The sequence below is a fragment of the Microcebus murinus genome, chromosome 15 (genome assembly GCF_040939455.1).
Source record: "Microcebus murinus isolate Inina chromosome 15, M.murinus_Inina_mat1.0, whole genome shotgun sequence".
NCBI lineage: Eukaryota > Metazoa > Chordata > Mammalia > Primates > Cheirogaleidae > Microcebus > Microcebus murinus.
Genome location: NC_134118.1, coordinates 70,513,475 through 70,530,397, shown reverse-complemented (window position 1 = coordinate 70,530,397; position 16,923 = coordinate 70,513,475). Strand labels below are relative to the sequence as shown.

Here is a 16,923-nt window from a genome sequence, read left to right as displayed (position 1 = left end):
CATCTCTATATTTTATGATCTTATAGGAATGGGCTCAGAAATGAAAAATATCTATTCTACTTCTTGCTCACTTTGTCAAATGAAACTTAGGCAGCAGAGTAATAATATTCCAAGAAAAGGCTCTCAGAAAAGAAAGTCTGAATCCCAAATCAGAAAAATGTCCTCTGCATCACATAATAGAAAGTGGCAGAGTCAGGATTTGTCTCCAGTGTTGAATGGGCCCCACTGGCTATACTAAATAAACAGAAGTTGTTGGTAGATTGTAGGAATATCCCCTAATGGGAGCAGTGGGGTAAGTTACACACTTATCATCACAATAGTTTGGAGTAACAAATGACTTGGACTTGAGAACTAAGCTGACGGAATAAGGATGAAAAGCTTCCAGATACCAAGCAGATAAGAAGCAGAGAGATACTAAAAATTATATAAATAGGTAATAGGTCACAAAATCTTTGAGAAGTTCTTTGAGAAATTCCCTCTTTTCCTTGTCTCTGGAGGTCTCCACATCTCAAATGAAATATGTCAAAACAATTAAATGGGTGACACTAGCTGGGAATGCAGGAGCTAGACTTCAGATCAGCTCCCATTGGCAGGAGCTGATGGTATTTAGAACTGTTAATACATTTCTGAAATACAGATTACATAAGGATGGGGATTATTCGAGAACTTATTTAAGATAAATATGTTTGTATGTTGGACAGATGATTATGAAACAGAACAGCCATACTTCTGTGGGGCTGCCATTGCCCTCTATGTATTTCTCTTTAGACCTGGAGATGTTGCCCATATTGGGAATGTGTGTATGTCTTTAAGGGGAGGGAAACAATGAAGAGGGAGATAAAGAGAGAGAAGGAAATTCTGTGGTCTCTGAGATAAACAGGGAGTAACTCCTGGGATCCTAAGGACCACGGGTGGAAGACTAAGGGCTTGAGCAATTGGCTTTATCTTTTAGTTCGCCCAACTAGTACACAAACTTCCTTTACTAGTATATGATATAGGAGTAATTAATTTTAATTGAATTAAGTAGTGAATGATGGAAAACAGAAACAGACTCTCTGTGATTTGCTAAAATTTTACAAGTCTCTCCTCCACAATCATGCCCTTACATATTCTTTTCCAAACCTACCTTAGTGTATCTTCAAGCGGGGTGTTTTGCCTGCAAACACATCGCTCCCTCTCCCTGCCTTACAGTTCCTGATTTTCCACCCTCTGTTTCCCATTCACCTTTTCTGTTCCCCCAACACCCCTGTAAGCTAATCCTGCACAGGGAAATCCCTATTTTCTCTAAACCTCTAGGTAATTTTTGAATTTATCAATTGGCACTAATGGCACTGGGAAGTCTATAGTACACATCTTCCCTCTGTGTTTTCAAGAACTATTTGTGGCAGGGAGAATGTTTTAATTCATTTGATAGCTACACAAGGCCTATATAAAGAAATGGAGTAATTTGAAATATGAAAAGACAGATAATTTGGGGATTTACTTTTATTCTGATTAAAATGGTATTCTTCCAAAGCAAAATATAAATTACTGGTTTCACATTTAATTTTTAATATAACAGACCAAAGGTAAAAGTTCCAAATTAAACATATGATCTCTGATATTTGTCTAAACTGGCACATACTACCTTCAGAGCTTTAGTAGAGCTCTGTGACATATTAAACTTTGTTGTCTAAATATCAAACAAAAATCTTAACAATTGATTGCAGACTGATGCATATAAGTATCTTATGCGATTTATTAGGTTTATGATTTCTTACAAACTTTTCATTCTATAACTAAATTTAGCAATCTGGATGTAGCCTAAATATAGAGAATCTGTAGATTTTTAAGGACATCTGTTGTGGCTTAAAATAATGCACAGTGAGAACATATTTTGTCCAGGGTAGGCTGAGATAAAACTAAAAAGAAAATGTCAGTTTTATCACATTAAAATATATCCATGAAATCATTTTCTTAAGATTCTCTGAAAACTAACCTATAAGAATCCAAAGTATTTTAATTATATTTTAAATGATGAATATCACTTATAATCTCATGAGGACTGATTCATGCTATGGAATTTAAGGCATTCATAACTATTAAATTTTGGTTTTATATATATGCTTGTGTCTAATTTAATGGAAATTGATAAACTTTGCTACATACTTAAAAGATTGATATTTAATGAATAATGCTAATTTTCAGAACTAATTTCTAAGATAAAATTATGCAGGGAAATATACAACTTTTTACACTTGCTATTAATTCTTCAGTTCCATTTTTCAGTGACCTTGGTAAAGCTCTGATTTGATACATCAGAGTTAGGGACTATATTTTTGCAATAATTCCACTTCTTAACTAAATGGCTAATCAATCCCCTTCCTCTAATTGCTATATATATGTGGGGGGGGGCGGGGTGCCGGGAGTGGGTTTTCCCAATCTCACAATGCTTTCTTCACTATATTTCTGATTTTTAAATCAGTCTTTTTCAGAGTTTTAAGTGCAAATATATTTTAGAGAAACATAAATATTTCAACTTTCCTTTTACTAAAAATTCTGCTATGCACTCTGTTCCAGGGTGCATGCCCTCCATTCCCCAAAGTAGGGAATTCTTATTCTATTACTTGGTAGAAATATGCAACTCTATTCTCTTTTCATCTTCATGGGAAACTTTTAATAAATAACAAATAATTTGTGAAAAATACTTTGTTCAAGACAATTTGTCTATAGCTGATGGAGTACAAAGAAATTTAGCAATAAGATACATTTATTATATTATAGTTGGAAGAAAGTTGTCATCTACCTAGAAAGTTGTCTAGGTTGATAACTTTCCAACAACACAACAGGATTTGCCCTGCATATGTCAGAACTGTGATCAGCTTCTTTTAGATGAAATGATAAGAGTAAAAAGCAAAGTTACCCTAGCCATCCAGATAACCACTAAGATTTTAAGTCTAACATTGTCCTATTGCAGAAAAATTATATATGCATTAAGAATGTTTTAACTTATTTAGAATGACAAAAAAAGTAACAGGACAAACACCATATAGTATCAAGTAGCATGAAATAAACACAAGAAGTTGTAAATGTAACAAAAGCTGTAATGGCTCAACAGACAAGGTTTATTAGCTGGGATTACAAAGAAATTGTAGTAAATTTTCTTTTTGTGGACATAAAATCACTGAATAGATTACCTGAATCAGCAATTTATTTGAAAATAAATTCTTCTATAACTCAATTCCAAACCCTGTTCTAATATTAATAAGAGACTGAAATTTCAACAGCAAACTTTCGCTTCCAGACGGTGTGAGTTACTTTTCTGAAAAATATTATTTTAACATCATTATAATTTAGTAATGTCAGCAGTTTACATTTTATGAGGAAAAAGTATAAATTTTCTTTGCAAAAATACCTACTCAATTGCTTATGATTTACGCTTGTACAGAAAACACAAAGAAACTTTCACAATGATTACACAATTTCTGAAAGGCAATTAAAGTAAGATGATATTATACCCATAACTGAGTTCATTTTTCTGAAAGGGTAGGCGTACCCATGCAGTTTTGATTTTCCTAGAATTAGCCACAAGGTCCAGATTTGTGCCTGGCTCTGTTCTCTATTCTCTGTTCTATGCTATTAGAATAGCCTCTGCTCAAATTAAAAGAGCAAGAGCATCGCAAATATTCCACTTAATGGTACCTGAATTGTGGATCTGACACTCAAAGTACAGACTAAGCCCAAATTAAGTTGGCCTCTGATCCTGAGCTAAGTGCCTCGTGTTGATTGTGAAGGTCAATGCTCTTCTGAATCATGTATGCCCTAAGAGTATTTATTTCATACATATCATCACATCACTTAACTCCAGACCCCTATTTACTTAACACACAGCAGTGTAAACACACACACAAAAAATAAGAATCAATACTAGATAGTGACTTACATGGTAAAAACATCCAGTGTATCTCCAGCAGTTCTTGCCATCTCAAAGTAGGTTTGCAGAATGTTGACAGTTCCAGAAAGTGCTTCATGACCACAGCCACAGAACAGGGCAACACCCGCGTAGAGCAGGATGGTGGCAATCAGAGAAGCATAGGGAATGCCTCCCAGGCATTTAATACAACACTCAAAACACCCTGTAGAAGAATAACAGGGAAAAAATGAGAAACTCAGATTATTTGTTCATCTAAGTTAAAAAAGTTATCAAATTTCAGCACTATGGGAAAGTACATTTGCTTTGATAGATATTAGGTCAACCATGTAAATCAAGTCCTAGGGTGCCATGGAGGATATTAAGATCAAGTTGCTTAATTATAAACCCATCCTCTACAGATAGAAGAATGCTTCCTACCACTGATAGCTTTTGCCTCTGCCACAAAACCCCCTTCCTTCTAATTAGTCTTTACCATACATGCATGTATGTCATTTTATTTTGAATTTATTGCTCTTGAGTTTCATGTTTATGTTTTTATTTCAATGGTACTTATTCTTTTGAACTCTCTGTATCCATATTTTTCCTTTTTCTTATAACAGATTTTTTTATTGATATATCATGGGGGCACATGAGATATTTTGATACATGTATACAATGTGTAATAATCAAATCAGGGTAATTGGGATAGCCATCATCTCAAACATTTATTTCTTTCTTTATGTTGAAAATATTACAATTCTTGTCTTTTAGCTATTTTGAAATAGCCAATAAATTATTAACTATAATTTCCCTACTGTGCTATCAAATATGGGAACCTATTCCTTCTATCTAACTGTATTTTTGGACCCATTAACAGATTCTTCAAACAATGAGTTGAGGCCCTTTTGTTACGACGAGGGTTTGGGGGGGCACATTCATTGTCTGTGGCGAATGTATCTTGCCCTTCCTCAATACACTTCATTTCATGCTCAACAACAACAACAACAATAACAACAATGAAAACCAGTGAGTTGAAGCCTGTTAGTGCATGGTGAACTCAATTTAGTAAACTTTGACCAGCAAACTTTAAAAGTGGAAATAAATAGAACAGATAACATCTGAATACATGGAATGTAGTAAGAGAAATTATTTTTGACTCCTTTGAGTTCAGATACTTATATATGTCATTTGTGCAGTGATCCATATTTCTTGCTATGGTTCATGGTTTAAAAAAGTGAGAAAGACACTGGCACAGTAGAAAAGGGAGAGTAGCAGACACACAAAAAGCAAATTTATTCAATTGCTCTTATCATCTATAAAAAAGTGACAAAAGAGAATTTTCCTCATATGGTTCTTGTGATGATTAAATGAATTAATAAATAAAACAATGCCTGACATAGAGTAACTACTAGATAAATGTTGGCTGCCATTATTGGACATAATTTTAACTATTTTCAATATTAACTATTATTGTGCTGTAATATGATTGCCAAAAATTCTTTGACCACGGTAGTCAAGTTTGTTTTCTGAAGTCCTATCACTTAAGTCTTTCTTTATGGAAAGACAACTTTAAGCATTTAGCATAAGACATCAGAAAACCATGATTAATATTCAAAATAAATGTCAGAATTTTTCAGGTGACTGCTAAATATCTTCTAAGAAATTAACTAGAAATGTTTAAGTATCTAAGCTTTGCAATAAGAGATACTGAAGAGATCGTATGGGCCAGCCACTGATGAAAAAGGAAAATTTAGGTAAGAAGGCTGACAGCCTGAGTGTCTCCTGGATGATCTCAGTTCCACGTACACCAGCTTCTATCCTCTCCTCCTGCGCATACACATCCTCATTCCAGAGACTTCCTCCCACTTTCCTCTTTTTGGAAATGCTTAATCAAATCCCTTTTTGTAATGCTGAAGCCCCACACACACACACATCACAGAAGAATTTTCCTTTTTCTTCAGAAACAAATAACCAGGGAGATTTCAAAATAGATTGTCACTGTATATAAGTCACAGGAAGATCTGTGGACACTTTCTCTAGAAGTCACATATGTGTACATACTAAGCATGTAAACATTGCAAAGTTCCTGTGTGAAGTAACTTTACATTCAGAGATTCAGCTTGTCTACTATTGAACTGGACTTCATGAGAATTTCATCTGCCCCAGAGGAGGTTAAAAAAAGGAGTCTGAACACTTCTCCACTTCTGTAGCTGTGGCTTGTACAGACAAAATCATTTCCTGAACATTCCTCCTCTGACACACACACACACACACACACGCAAAATGGGGAAGTAGAAAAGGTTAGAACAGCTTGAAACTTCATATAATAGAAAAAAATTTCACCAACAGATGGCTGAGACCAATGTGTGTAGTATCTGAATGTCATTGAACACAGTCTAACGGGGTTGGCAGAAAAATCTTTAGACTACTCTCTGTCTCTTGATGTTCTAAAATTTCCATCTCACTCATTATTTAAAAAATAATTTAAAAATAAATAAATTAGTACCAGTCCAAAGAAGAGCTACCCCTAATTTTGGCAGGTGTGCCACATAGCCCCAGGGTTTCAAATCCCATACTTCCACAATTTCTCTCCTTTGCTATTCTTGAAGCATTTGATGTGGTTATGGGAGATTTCTATTGCAGACAATGGGAGGTATCAAAACCAGATGAATGTGTCCCCCGCCCCACCCCCCCAAAAAAACCCTTCAGAACAGAATAAGTCGAGATACAAAGAAAAGAGTCCAAACACCAAATGCAAAGGTAGGAGTTACCTTTGCTGGATTTTAAAGTTTATAACTCAGTAAAGATAAAATCGCAGTGAGAATAGCTCAAGAGCAGATAAAGTGGTAAGCCCATGGATAATCACCAAAACTGCCACTGAGGACTTCTGATTAACGTGATTACTGATGCAGAGTCAGTTTCTACTTATTTCTCTTTTGCTCTACTGTGCTTTATGTGGATCAATTCTAGCCTCCACTTTAGGCTCTGTATCTGCAAGGGGGAGACTGGGGTCATTACATTACAGCATCAAGTGTAACTTTAACTGAATAGCAGCTTTCAAATTTAGAAAAGTATGAGATAAATTCCAATACTGTGTAAAGTCAAATTGACAACCTTGAGTTAATAGGGTTGATTTCCAAATCAGTTTAAGGTCTCCAAATGAAATGAAAAAATATTTTTTAATCTCCACTTAAATGCTGCCATTTAAATTCCTCAGAATTATATTATTCCTATTCATAAATGCAAATTCTTTGAAATGTCCATTACTGCGAGGTCAGGCTAAAATCTTTTGATTTAAGATCTGATTCTCCACACAATTTTTATTCAAAAGGAAGCAGCTTGCAGCATCTCACCATGCATGTATTGCACTTGCAAGGGGCTAGATCCTAATTACCCCCACTCTCCCACAGAGACTGAGCTGCCTATTGGATTTAAAAGAAGACTCAGAGCTCCCATCTGGGGAAGCAGCGCATTATTTCAGTATTCTCTCCAGCTGCCAGGATCCCACGTACTTGCTGGCAGGGGAGCTTCTTTCCACCCACAGTGAGGAACAGCCATGGCAGAGCAGCAGGGTCGCCATAGCAACCAGGCCCCTGGCCCAGGATAGGCTCTCAACAATCACCCTTTCAGGCTGAGGATATTGCTGTACCCCCAGCACCGCGTTGTTGCTGAACTGCGAGTGAAAAAGCTCTCTGGTACATGATTATTAGTGAAGGCAGAGTAAGTGGAGTGAGTGCTCGCACTGGAGAAAATACCTTTCTTGAGAAAATATCTAGCAAAATGATAAAGATTTCTTTGCACAGCAAACATTTTCAATACTGGATACTATAAAAATAGGGTCTTTAATTCTCAAATAGAGCTGATGGCTCAAGTAGTGAACACAGAATTTACATGTGATAGCCATTACCTATAGACACAAGCTTTCCTCATATCCAGTTTCTGATTATACTTTCACAAGTGAAATAATACTATGTCTTCAGCTTTAATATGAAAACAAATAATAAAAGAATTATGAGATATTAAACATATTCTCTGAAACATTACCCTTTGTCCAACGTTTAGTGAAATTGTGGATTGACTTGTGATAATATAAACATTTTAAAGAAAATGAAAGTTCTTGAGATATGTCATCTTTTTTAAAAAATGGAATGAGATTTTTAAAAAGATAATGACTAATTTACTTCCATTTAAACACTGTGAAATAAATCCAAGCCTTTCCTTTTGCTCACTCCACGAACTGCACCAAAATGAAGGGAAAAGAGCCTAAACCAACAGAAGACAGAAGAATGGCCAACAAACATGAAAAAAATGCTCAACATCTCTAATCATCAGAGAAATGCAAATCAAAACCACAATGAGATATCACTTAACTCCAGTGAGAATGGCCTCTATCAAAAAGTCTCCAAACAATAAATGCTGGCGTAGATGCGGAGAGAGAGGAACACTCCTACACTGCTGGTGGGACTGCAAACTAGTTCAACCTCTGTGGAAAGCAGTATGGAGATACCTTAAAGCGATACAAGTGAATCTACCATTTGATCCAGCAATCCCATTGCTGGGCATCTACCCAAAAGATCCAATGACACTCTACAAAAAAGACACCTGCACTCAAATGTTTATAGCAGCACAATTCATAATTGCAAGGCTGTGGAAACAGCCCAAGTGCCCATCAATCCAAGAATGGATTAATAAAATGTGGTATATGTATACCATGGAGTACTATTCAGCTCTAAGAAACAACGGTGATATAGCACATCTTATATTTTCCTGGTTAGAGCTGGAACCCATACTACTAAGTGAAGTATCCCAAGAATGAAAAAACAAGCACCACATATACTCACCACCAAACTGGTATTAACTGAGTAGCACCTAAGTGGACACATAGGTACTATAGTAATAGGGTATAGAGCAGGTGGGAGGGGGGGAGGGAGGTAGGTATATACATACATAATGAGTGAGATGTGCACCATCTGGGAGATGGTCATGCTGGAAACTCAGACTTGTGGGGGGAGGGGGGAAGGGCATTTATTGAAACTTTAAAATCTGTACCTCCATAATATGCCGAAATAAAATAAATAAATAAATAAATAAAAATATAAAAAAAAAAAAAGAAAAAGACCATGAGACATAGACAATGACAACAGAAGAGAGGCCAGCACAATTGTGAATTCTGGAAGGGAAATTGGCAAGTTGAGGTTGACAAGTGATACTGACAATCTATTCATAGATGAATTGTTCCTAGTACTATTCACCAGGGAGTTGATTCTTTCTCTCCTGATCTACAATGTCATCTTTGTCATTATCAAGTATCCAGAGAGGTGTGGTTTGTTTGAGGGCTGTCTATTCTGTCCCATTAGTCTATTTGTCCTGCCCTGGGCCAATACCACACTGCCGTATAGTATGTCTGGATCTGTGGTGGAGAAATTCCCCCAACCAGTTCCTCTTCCTCAGGTGTCATGGCTATTCATTGCTTTTTTACTTTTCCAAATAAATTTTAGAGCCAGTTTGTCTGATCAAACAAATCAATTCACTGGGATTCTGACTGATATTGTTATATTGATTTTGTATCTAGAAATTTCCATATTCTTTTGTTGATTCTGTGAATGATTTTGAGTTTGTGGATTATTTTAAATTTATGTTGATAATCATAGCCTCTGTGCAAATGTTGAGCTTTATTTCTTTCTTTTCAATATTTGTATGTTTTTATTTGTCTTTTGATTATCTTACTCCATTAAATAAAATGCAGTGAAAAGAGGAGAAGGGAAAAAGGCATGTTTTTGTGTTTCTGATATTAAAGATAATACTTGTCATATTTTACCATTAAGTATTATGCTTGCTGTTGTTTTGTTGGTTAAAGAAGGTATCTTTTGTTTTGAATTCTGTGACATGGTTTTTTCCCATCTGGTGAAACAATTTTTTGCTTTTCTCTCATTTATCTGCCATTTGAATACATTTTTCCAATCTAAGTTGCATTCCTGAGAAAAGCTCAATGGAGACATACTGTATTTGTTAATACACTGCTAAATTTGTCATGCTGACTTTGTTCAATACTTTTGCATTTATCAATCTATTTCACAAATAATTACTGAGCCCTCACTAGGTGTTAGGCACTATGCTAATTGCTGAAGCTTTGGAAGTAAACAAAATCAACAAAAGTCTCCGTTCTCCTTGCAGAGCTGAGAGACAGGTTATAAACAAGGTGCTGAAATAATACAGGTCAGATTGTGAAAAGTGCAAGGAGGAAAACCTAAACAGAAAAGAGGAATAGTGAGTATTAGAATAATGGTTTCAGTTTTTGATGCAGAGGCCAGGGAAGGAATAATTGAGGTGATATTTGTAAGAAGGTCTGAAGGATGTAAAGGAGCCATCCAATAGGCTATCAGGGAGAAGGTTTCAAGCAGTGGGGAAGTAAATGCAAATACTGGGAGGCATGCATGTGTCTGGAGTCTTTGAGGAAAATTTAAGAGATCACTAGTGGTAATATGGATTGAGGTAGAGACAAAGGAATACAATATGAGGTTAAAAAGATAATGAGTGAAGATATAAGGATACTTATGTTAATGAATGTAACTGACATCCAATTTTTGCTCTCTTGTACTGGAATCAAGTTTCTACTAGTCTTGAAAACTGATCTCTCTTTTCTGTACCCTGGGAGTCCGCATAAGGTTATAATTATCTGCACAATAAATATTTGGTAGAATAATCAGTAAAACTATCCAGGCCACTTGTGTACTTTATGGGAAGAATTCTAACTATCGGCCCAATTTGCTTATGATTATTATTAATAGAAGTATTCAAGTTTTCTATTTCTTCTTAAATCTGTTTGCTAAAGTCAATCTTTATAGAAATTTATAAACTTAATAAAAGATTTAAAATTTTTCATGAAGTTTTACATAACTTTCTTTTATAATATTTTAAATTTATTCATCATTTGTACATACTTCCTTTTGTCTACCCTGATTTTAACCTTTCTTTTGTTTTTCCTTCCCTTCTTTCTTCCTTCCCCTTTCTTCCTTTTTTCTTCCTCCCTTCCTCCCTCCCTCCCTTCCTCCCTCTCCCTCCTTTTCTTTCTTCTTTCCTTCCTTCTTTCTTCTCCCCTTCCCTCCTTTTCTCTCTCTTCCTCCCTTCCTCCCTTCTTTCCCTTCCATCCTTCCTTTCTCTCTTCTTACAGTGCATTAGTCAGCATGGCCTATGTTTTAAACTCTGTTTGCTACAAAACAGTTTTTCAATGATTTAAAACATCACATCTTATTTTTCAAGCAGGCTATAATATTTCCACCTGAGGTCAATGGTGGGCATCTATTCCCATTATAGCCATTCAGAAACTCAGGCTGATAAAGGAGATGCCATCTTGAATGTTGACAATCATAATATCAGAATAAAAAATATAAGGGAATTATCACTTTGGCAAGTAAGTATTCTGGGTTATAGGTGATATATGCCATTTCTAGTATACTCACAGCCCAATGGATAGGATGAGTCACTTGCCTCCCTTTTAATCCTACACGGATTAAAAAGTGCAGTTTTACCATGCTTTCAAAAGACGGGTGGTCATAAATATTTAGCAAACAGCACTAATGTGTATTATAATAAGTAATGCCAAAGGACTTTCAATAGTAGTATTCTTTTCAAATAACCTATTTTTGCATGGTTATTTTGATTCATTAATTTCTGTTTTATATTAATTTATTTCTTTATTTCTGTGGGTATATTTTGCTATACATTTTGTAATTTTGAGATGAATTCTGTGTTCATTAATTTCCAGTCTTTCTTCTCCTGTAATAAAAATACTAAAGGCTATAAAGTTCCCTTCTTCTTCTACTTTGAGTAAATTATACAAGTTTTGATATGTAATCTTTTCATTATGGTTCAGTTGTGTTCTCTAAAGTTCATTGTGATTTCTTTATGACATAAGTTATTTATCTATTTGCTTTCTTTGCTTGTTTGTTTTGGTTTTCAAATATGTGGGCTTTTTTATTTTTCTGTTTGTTATTTGTACCTTTATTGCATCACTGTTATAGAACATGATCTCCAGGATACCAATCCTTTGAAATTTATGGTGATTGTCCTTTAAATTAAATCCTAGACTTGAGTTTTTCAATCTCTAAAGGTAGCAGAAATTTTTATCATAAACTCACAGGAAAGCTGGACTGTGGTATCAAATTCCCCTCAACACACCCAAGGCAAAAGACAGGTAATTTTCCTTTCTGTCTACACAGAACTTTTGTCATTATCATTGTTCTGTTACTTTTTGTTTTCTTTCATTTGCTTTCTTGTGTTAGCCTTTCACTGAGCCCTTTAGAGTCCTGGCTTTTCTGCTGTGTATTGCAGCTTGGCTTCCCATCTTGGGAAATAAATAAACAAAAGAAGAACTTTGAGAAATGAGAGACAAAGCAAGCAGCTGATAAGAGTTTTAAAAGGGTACACTCAGACACTAAATGTATATATTTCTATACTCCTCTACAATGTAATACAATACATTGCATTCTTGAAATACAAATAGATGCTAAAAAGAGACAATCACAAAAATAGTGAAAATCTCTTATTAAATAAAAATATGATAGCAGGAGCTTACATTTTTAACAGAAGGGCTTACAGTAAAAAAAAGAGGAATCTATGACAAAGTAGAACAGAAAAAGAAAGATGAAAATTGGAGAAAAAAGATAAGCATTTTCTGATGACAAAGGCCAACCACAGTCAAACAAAATGATAACCATGCAAATGAAGATTAGTGAATTATCAAATAATATAAAACAGTTTCCTTGGATTGAAGAACAGGAAGAACATGAAGCTGACAGGACTCACCCAGTTTCCTTCTGGGGCTGAGTCCCCTGCCTGTGATCCCCTCATCCCCACGACCTCCTGGGGCCCTGCCAAGAGCTGGACTGCAGGAGGCCTGACCTGATGCTGGGTCATTGCCCCATGAACTTTCCAAAGTATTCATAGAAGGGAACTCTCCAAAACAAGAGGGGAGCACAACAGCATTTGTGGTAATGCACAGTGTTTTAGACTAAGTCATCATCAGAAAAGAAGAATAAGACATTATTTGCTAAAGTTAAGGCAAATGTATTTTTTCCAGAGGGATATTTCCAAAAACTTGCAATAATTCCAGTTTAGCCTTAGGATCCTTATGTGTCTACGGAAATGTTAATGGAGTGAAGCCAACCTTTCTCTTATCCTGTCATACAGAGAAACATACCGCTTAGATAGAAATACAAGAACTATAAGAACAATTAAATCAGGACCTGACTGTACTGAGTTCACTTCATATGTTCACTCCTTTTTTTCTATGCCTGTGCTAGCAGCATGGCATAGAAATCCTGTATCCCCGAATCCCTGTATCAATATTTAGTGAATGTTTTTTGAACATCTATTAGTTCTCTACACCGTGTATACAGAAGTGACCAAAACTATGATCTCTACCCTATTTGAGCCTACATATGAGTAAGAAATAAAATTTAAAATTTCTAGCCCCTTTCAGAAACTTTTCCAAAAACATTGTATGGAAACATCTAGCACTGTTGTGATACCCAAGTGTCCAGTTAAAGTGGCCTGGGTCATGGTGATCATCAGCAAATCAGAATAAGTGGCAGTGGGCTTAGGGTTCAACATAATCTGAATAATAGTGGGTTTAAAACCCCCGTGGTGTAAAATATAGCAGACAAGAAAGATGAGTAATGATAGTTCAAAATTGTGCTTCTGAGGAATGCTTTATTTACACTATAAAGTGTTTAGCAAACACACTTTCTAATAGATAACACTTTAATGAATGATAACCTATATTTTTAAAGCCTTCTAGAAAATAGCTCAAACAATCCTCAAATATTATTAAATTTGTATTAACATCTTATTTAAATATGTCTTGGTCTCAACAAAGTAGAAAGTTAAGGTAAACAGTTGAATCATTCAGGACAAAGCAGCCTTACCAAGATAAACTCAAATGACAGGTTTTTTAAAGTTAAACATTTTAGTCATTATTAAAATAATACACTTAAACAACCAGTTTCTTAATTTTAAAAGAAACGTTTAAAAAGGAAAAAAATGTGCAGGGTTTGGAGGCATTCTTTGTACCCCACCCCCCTAATTCTGTGGCTGGGCTTCAAAATCATGAGAGATTTTTGACAAAAATAGAGATCCAAGATACCTTCTGTTGAGAATCCTGTCTGTAAGTGCTTCAGTGGATTCTGATGTGCAGATGTAGCAGCATATGGAAACCATGTAGTATCATATGAAATCACATTAAATGCTGAAGATGCTTTAAAACTAGTTCATAAACTACGATATACATGGAACACAGGGGGGTTAAGCAGGAATTACTCTGAGAAATTTGGGACAAACCATGAAACAAAATATACAGTCTGCAACTAATGACATTAATAAGAATTTTTTGAATAGTTCCAATGCATCAGGAACAGTGCCAAGAATTTAAATGCATTGACTGATGTGATCTCCACAGCCCATATGAGGGAGCTATAATTACAGACAGGTAATTTCTCAAATGATTATTATTGACAACAGATACTGCACAGTTTGTGAAAGCCTGTTTATTGGGAAGTTTCCAAAAGAATGATGACATTTGATTTTACAGCGAGGCACAGTAGCTCACAGCTGTAATCTTAGCAATTTGGAAGGTCAAACAGGGAGGACTGCTTACTGCCAGAAGTTCAAGACCAGTCTGAGCAAGAAAAGTGAGAGCCTGTCTCTATTTGAAAAGGGTTTTATTATGAAATGTTTATTAATATGAATATTTAACATTCAGATAGATTTTTTTGAGAAATATATCACTCATTACAGAACATTCTGTAGTGGTCAACATGACTTAACAAGAATGTTTTGATTAATTAAACTTGTTTCCCTAAGGCAGAAAAGTTAATTGCTTCAATAATGATTGGAACCGTACTTTCCTAACTGTGATAAATAAGCCTCTAGGGTGAGGGAACAATCAGGTAGAGACATGTTTCTGATGTACAAAAGCAATCCCTAGAAGGAAAGAACGTGCAGCCATATTACTGGCCTAAACTGCGTACCCTGTCGGGTTTTAGTAGAATACATTCTGCTTGTTCACATGATGTCTGGAGATCCAGTTAAACCCTCATTCTCACCTGTTATGAATGGACTAATTAACATAAGTGTTGTTCCCATAGGTATCTGCATGGCTTGCTCCTTCATAAGGTTCAGGCCTTTGCTCAAAATATAGCTCATTCATTCATTCGTTTGTTCACATGTTTGTTTGGGGAGTTATCTGTTGCTGCCTCATGTGCTATCCACAAAATGGATAACTAACTTAAAACAACAATCTATTATAATTTCTCACATTTCATGGGCTCAACTTGGCAGTTTTCACTTGGAATCATTCATGCAGATGCACCCAGAAAGTGAATGGACCTGCAGTCACCTGAAGGCGTTATTGAGCTAGATGTCCAAGACTGTTTCTTCCTTGCATGTATGGTTCCTCAGCTAGCACACCTGCAGCCACAGAGGACTTCTTCATAACATCTCACTTCATGTGGCCTCTCCAAGTGCCTAGTTGGAGCTCTTTAACAGTAAGGTGAGAGATAATATATGGCTTCCATCAGAGGAGAAGCTCCAAGAGAGAGCAAAATTTGCCAGTCTTCTTAAAGACTAAGCCCAGAAATGGCAGAGCATAATTATGTTGTATTGTCAAAGTGGTCTCAGGCAGTCCAGATTCAGCAAGGGGTTTACGAGTGAAGAAGTTGACTCCAACCTTAGATGGGACAGGTGGTAGAGTCTGCAGCCATCTTTAATCTGCTACAAGCTGATCCAGTTTAAAATTGAGCTTTCCACTTCAAGGATTGCTTTCTTTTGCCACGATACTTATACTTATCACCATCCAATATGTTATTTATCTTATTTATTGACTTTGTTTATTGAATCCACCAAAATATAAAAGCCACGAGGTTAAGAATTCACGTTATACTCATTTTTGTATATCCAATTCCTAAAACAGTATCTGACACATAGTAGGTGTTGTTGAATAAATGAATTAATTGGAAAATGTGTCTCAACAACCAAGTAGGACCAAAAGTCTGTAGCCTCAAAACTCTCACTATGTCCACCTGTAGACAAATATCCCTATCATGACAATTTTCTACTTTGGGACCAAGAATGAGAAATATGTAGAATGAGAGGTTAGTTACAAAATTATTTTTCCTTGATTTTCCTCCTGTAACACTTTAAAAAAAATAAGCCTATTTTTCTTTCTGAGTAACTGGTAAAGAGTGTTAATGCAGGTTGGCTGGGGAGATAATTCAAAAGTCTTCCTGTAATATACTATTATCTTAAATCTGTAAAAGTGGAAAGAAACTAGGCTTGCACACATCATACAGTATCATACAACTAGGTAACTGGCAAAATTTGGACTTATACTGAATATATTCATCTCTGGACTTCTGTTTGGATAATTGCACAATACTGATAATTATCAACACAACTCTCCACCAAACTCAAAATAAAAACACACACTTCCATATAAAAAGCAGCAAAGAGTCCAAAGAAGATCTTGATAGCTTCAGAACCCTTACATTTTAAACAGGGAAAACTGAAGGCATTGCCAATAAAGTAAAAATCATTAGCCACTTAGGAAAACTAAATCAGGAAAAAAAGATAGTGTTTTTCTTATTTACTAGTGTTCGATAAATGTTCCATGATTTTGAAAATCATCTGTTAAGTATTGCTCCAAAGTAATATGGTATCTTGGATATGTGTTTCTTGGAAATAGATTAGCTTGCCTGGTCATGTCTACTTTTTGTCTTGTCTCACTTATCACTGATTCAACAGCTGGATGAATTATTTCAAAAGGAAAACTGAAGTTATATCCTGCTCCTGTTTAAGATCTTCCCTTGACTTTCCTTTACATTTACTTATCATTTTACTTTCCATATACTCCTGCACTAGAACACTGTCTGTGATCTCTCAGCACTGTTTCACACCATGGCCCACTGGCTCCCCACGCACCAGCTACATTGGCCCCTTTTCAAATCCTCTAAGACAAGCCTTTGCACTCATGTTGT

General features: G+C 35.6%; 1 protein-coding gene across 3 annotated transcripts in view; it reads right to left on the bottom strand.

Annotated features, from left to right (window-relative positions):
* GPM6A (glycoprotein M6A) overlaps window positions 1-16,923 on the bottom strand; it is a 313,639-nt gene that overhangs the window by 49,628 nt on the left and 247,088 nt on the right. For all 3 annotated transcript variants that reach the window (XM_012770713.2, XM_012770717.3, XM_012770712.2), the window contains exon 2: window positions 3,923-4,115. In XM_012770713.2, coding sequence (XP_012626167.1) covers window positions 3,923-4,115 — 193 coding nt within the window. The remainder of the gene's footprint in view (window positions 1-3,922; window positions 4,116-16,923) is intronic.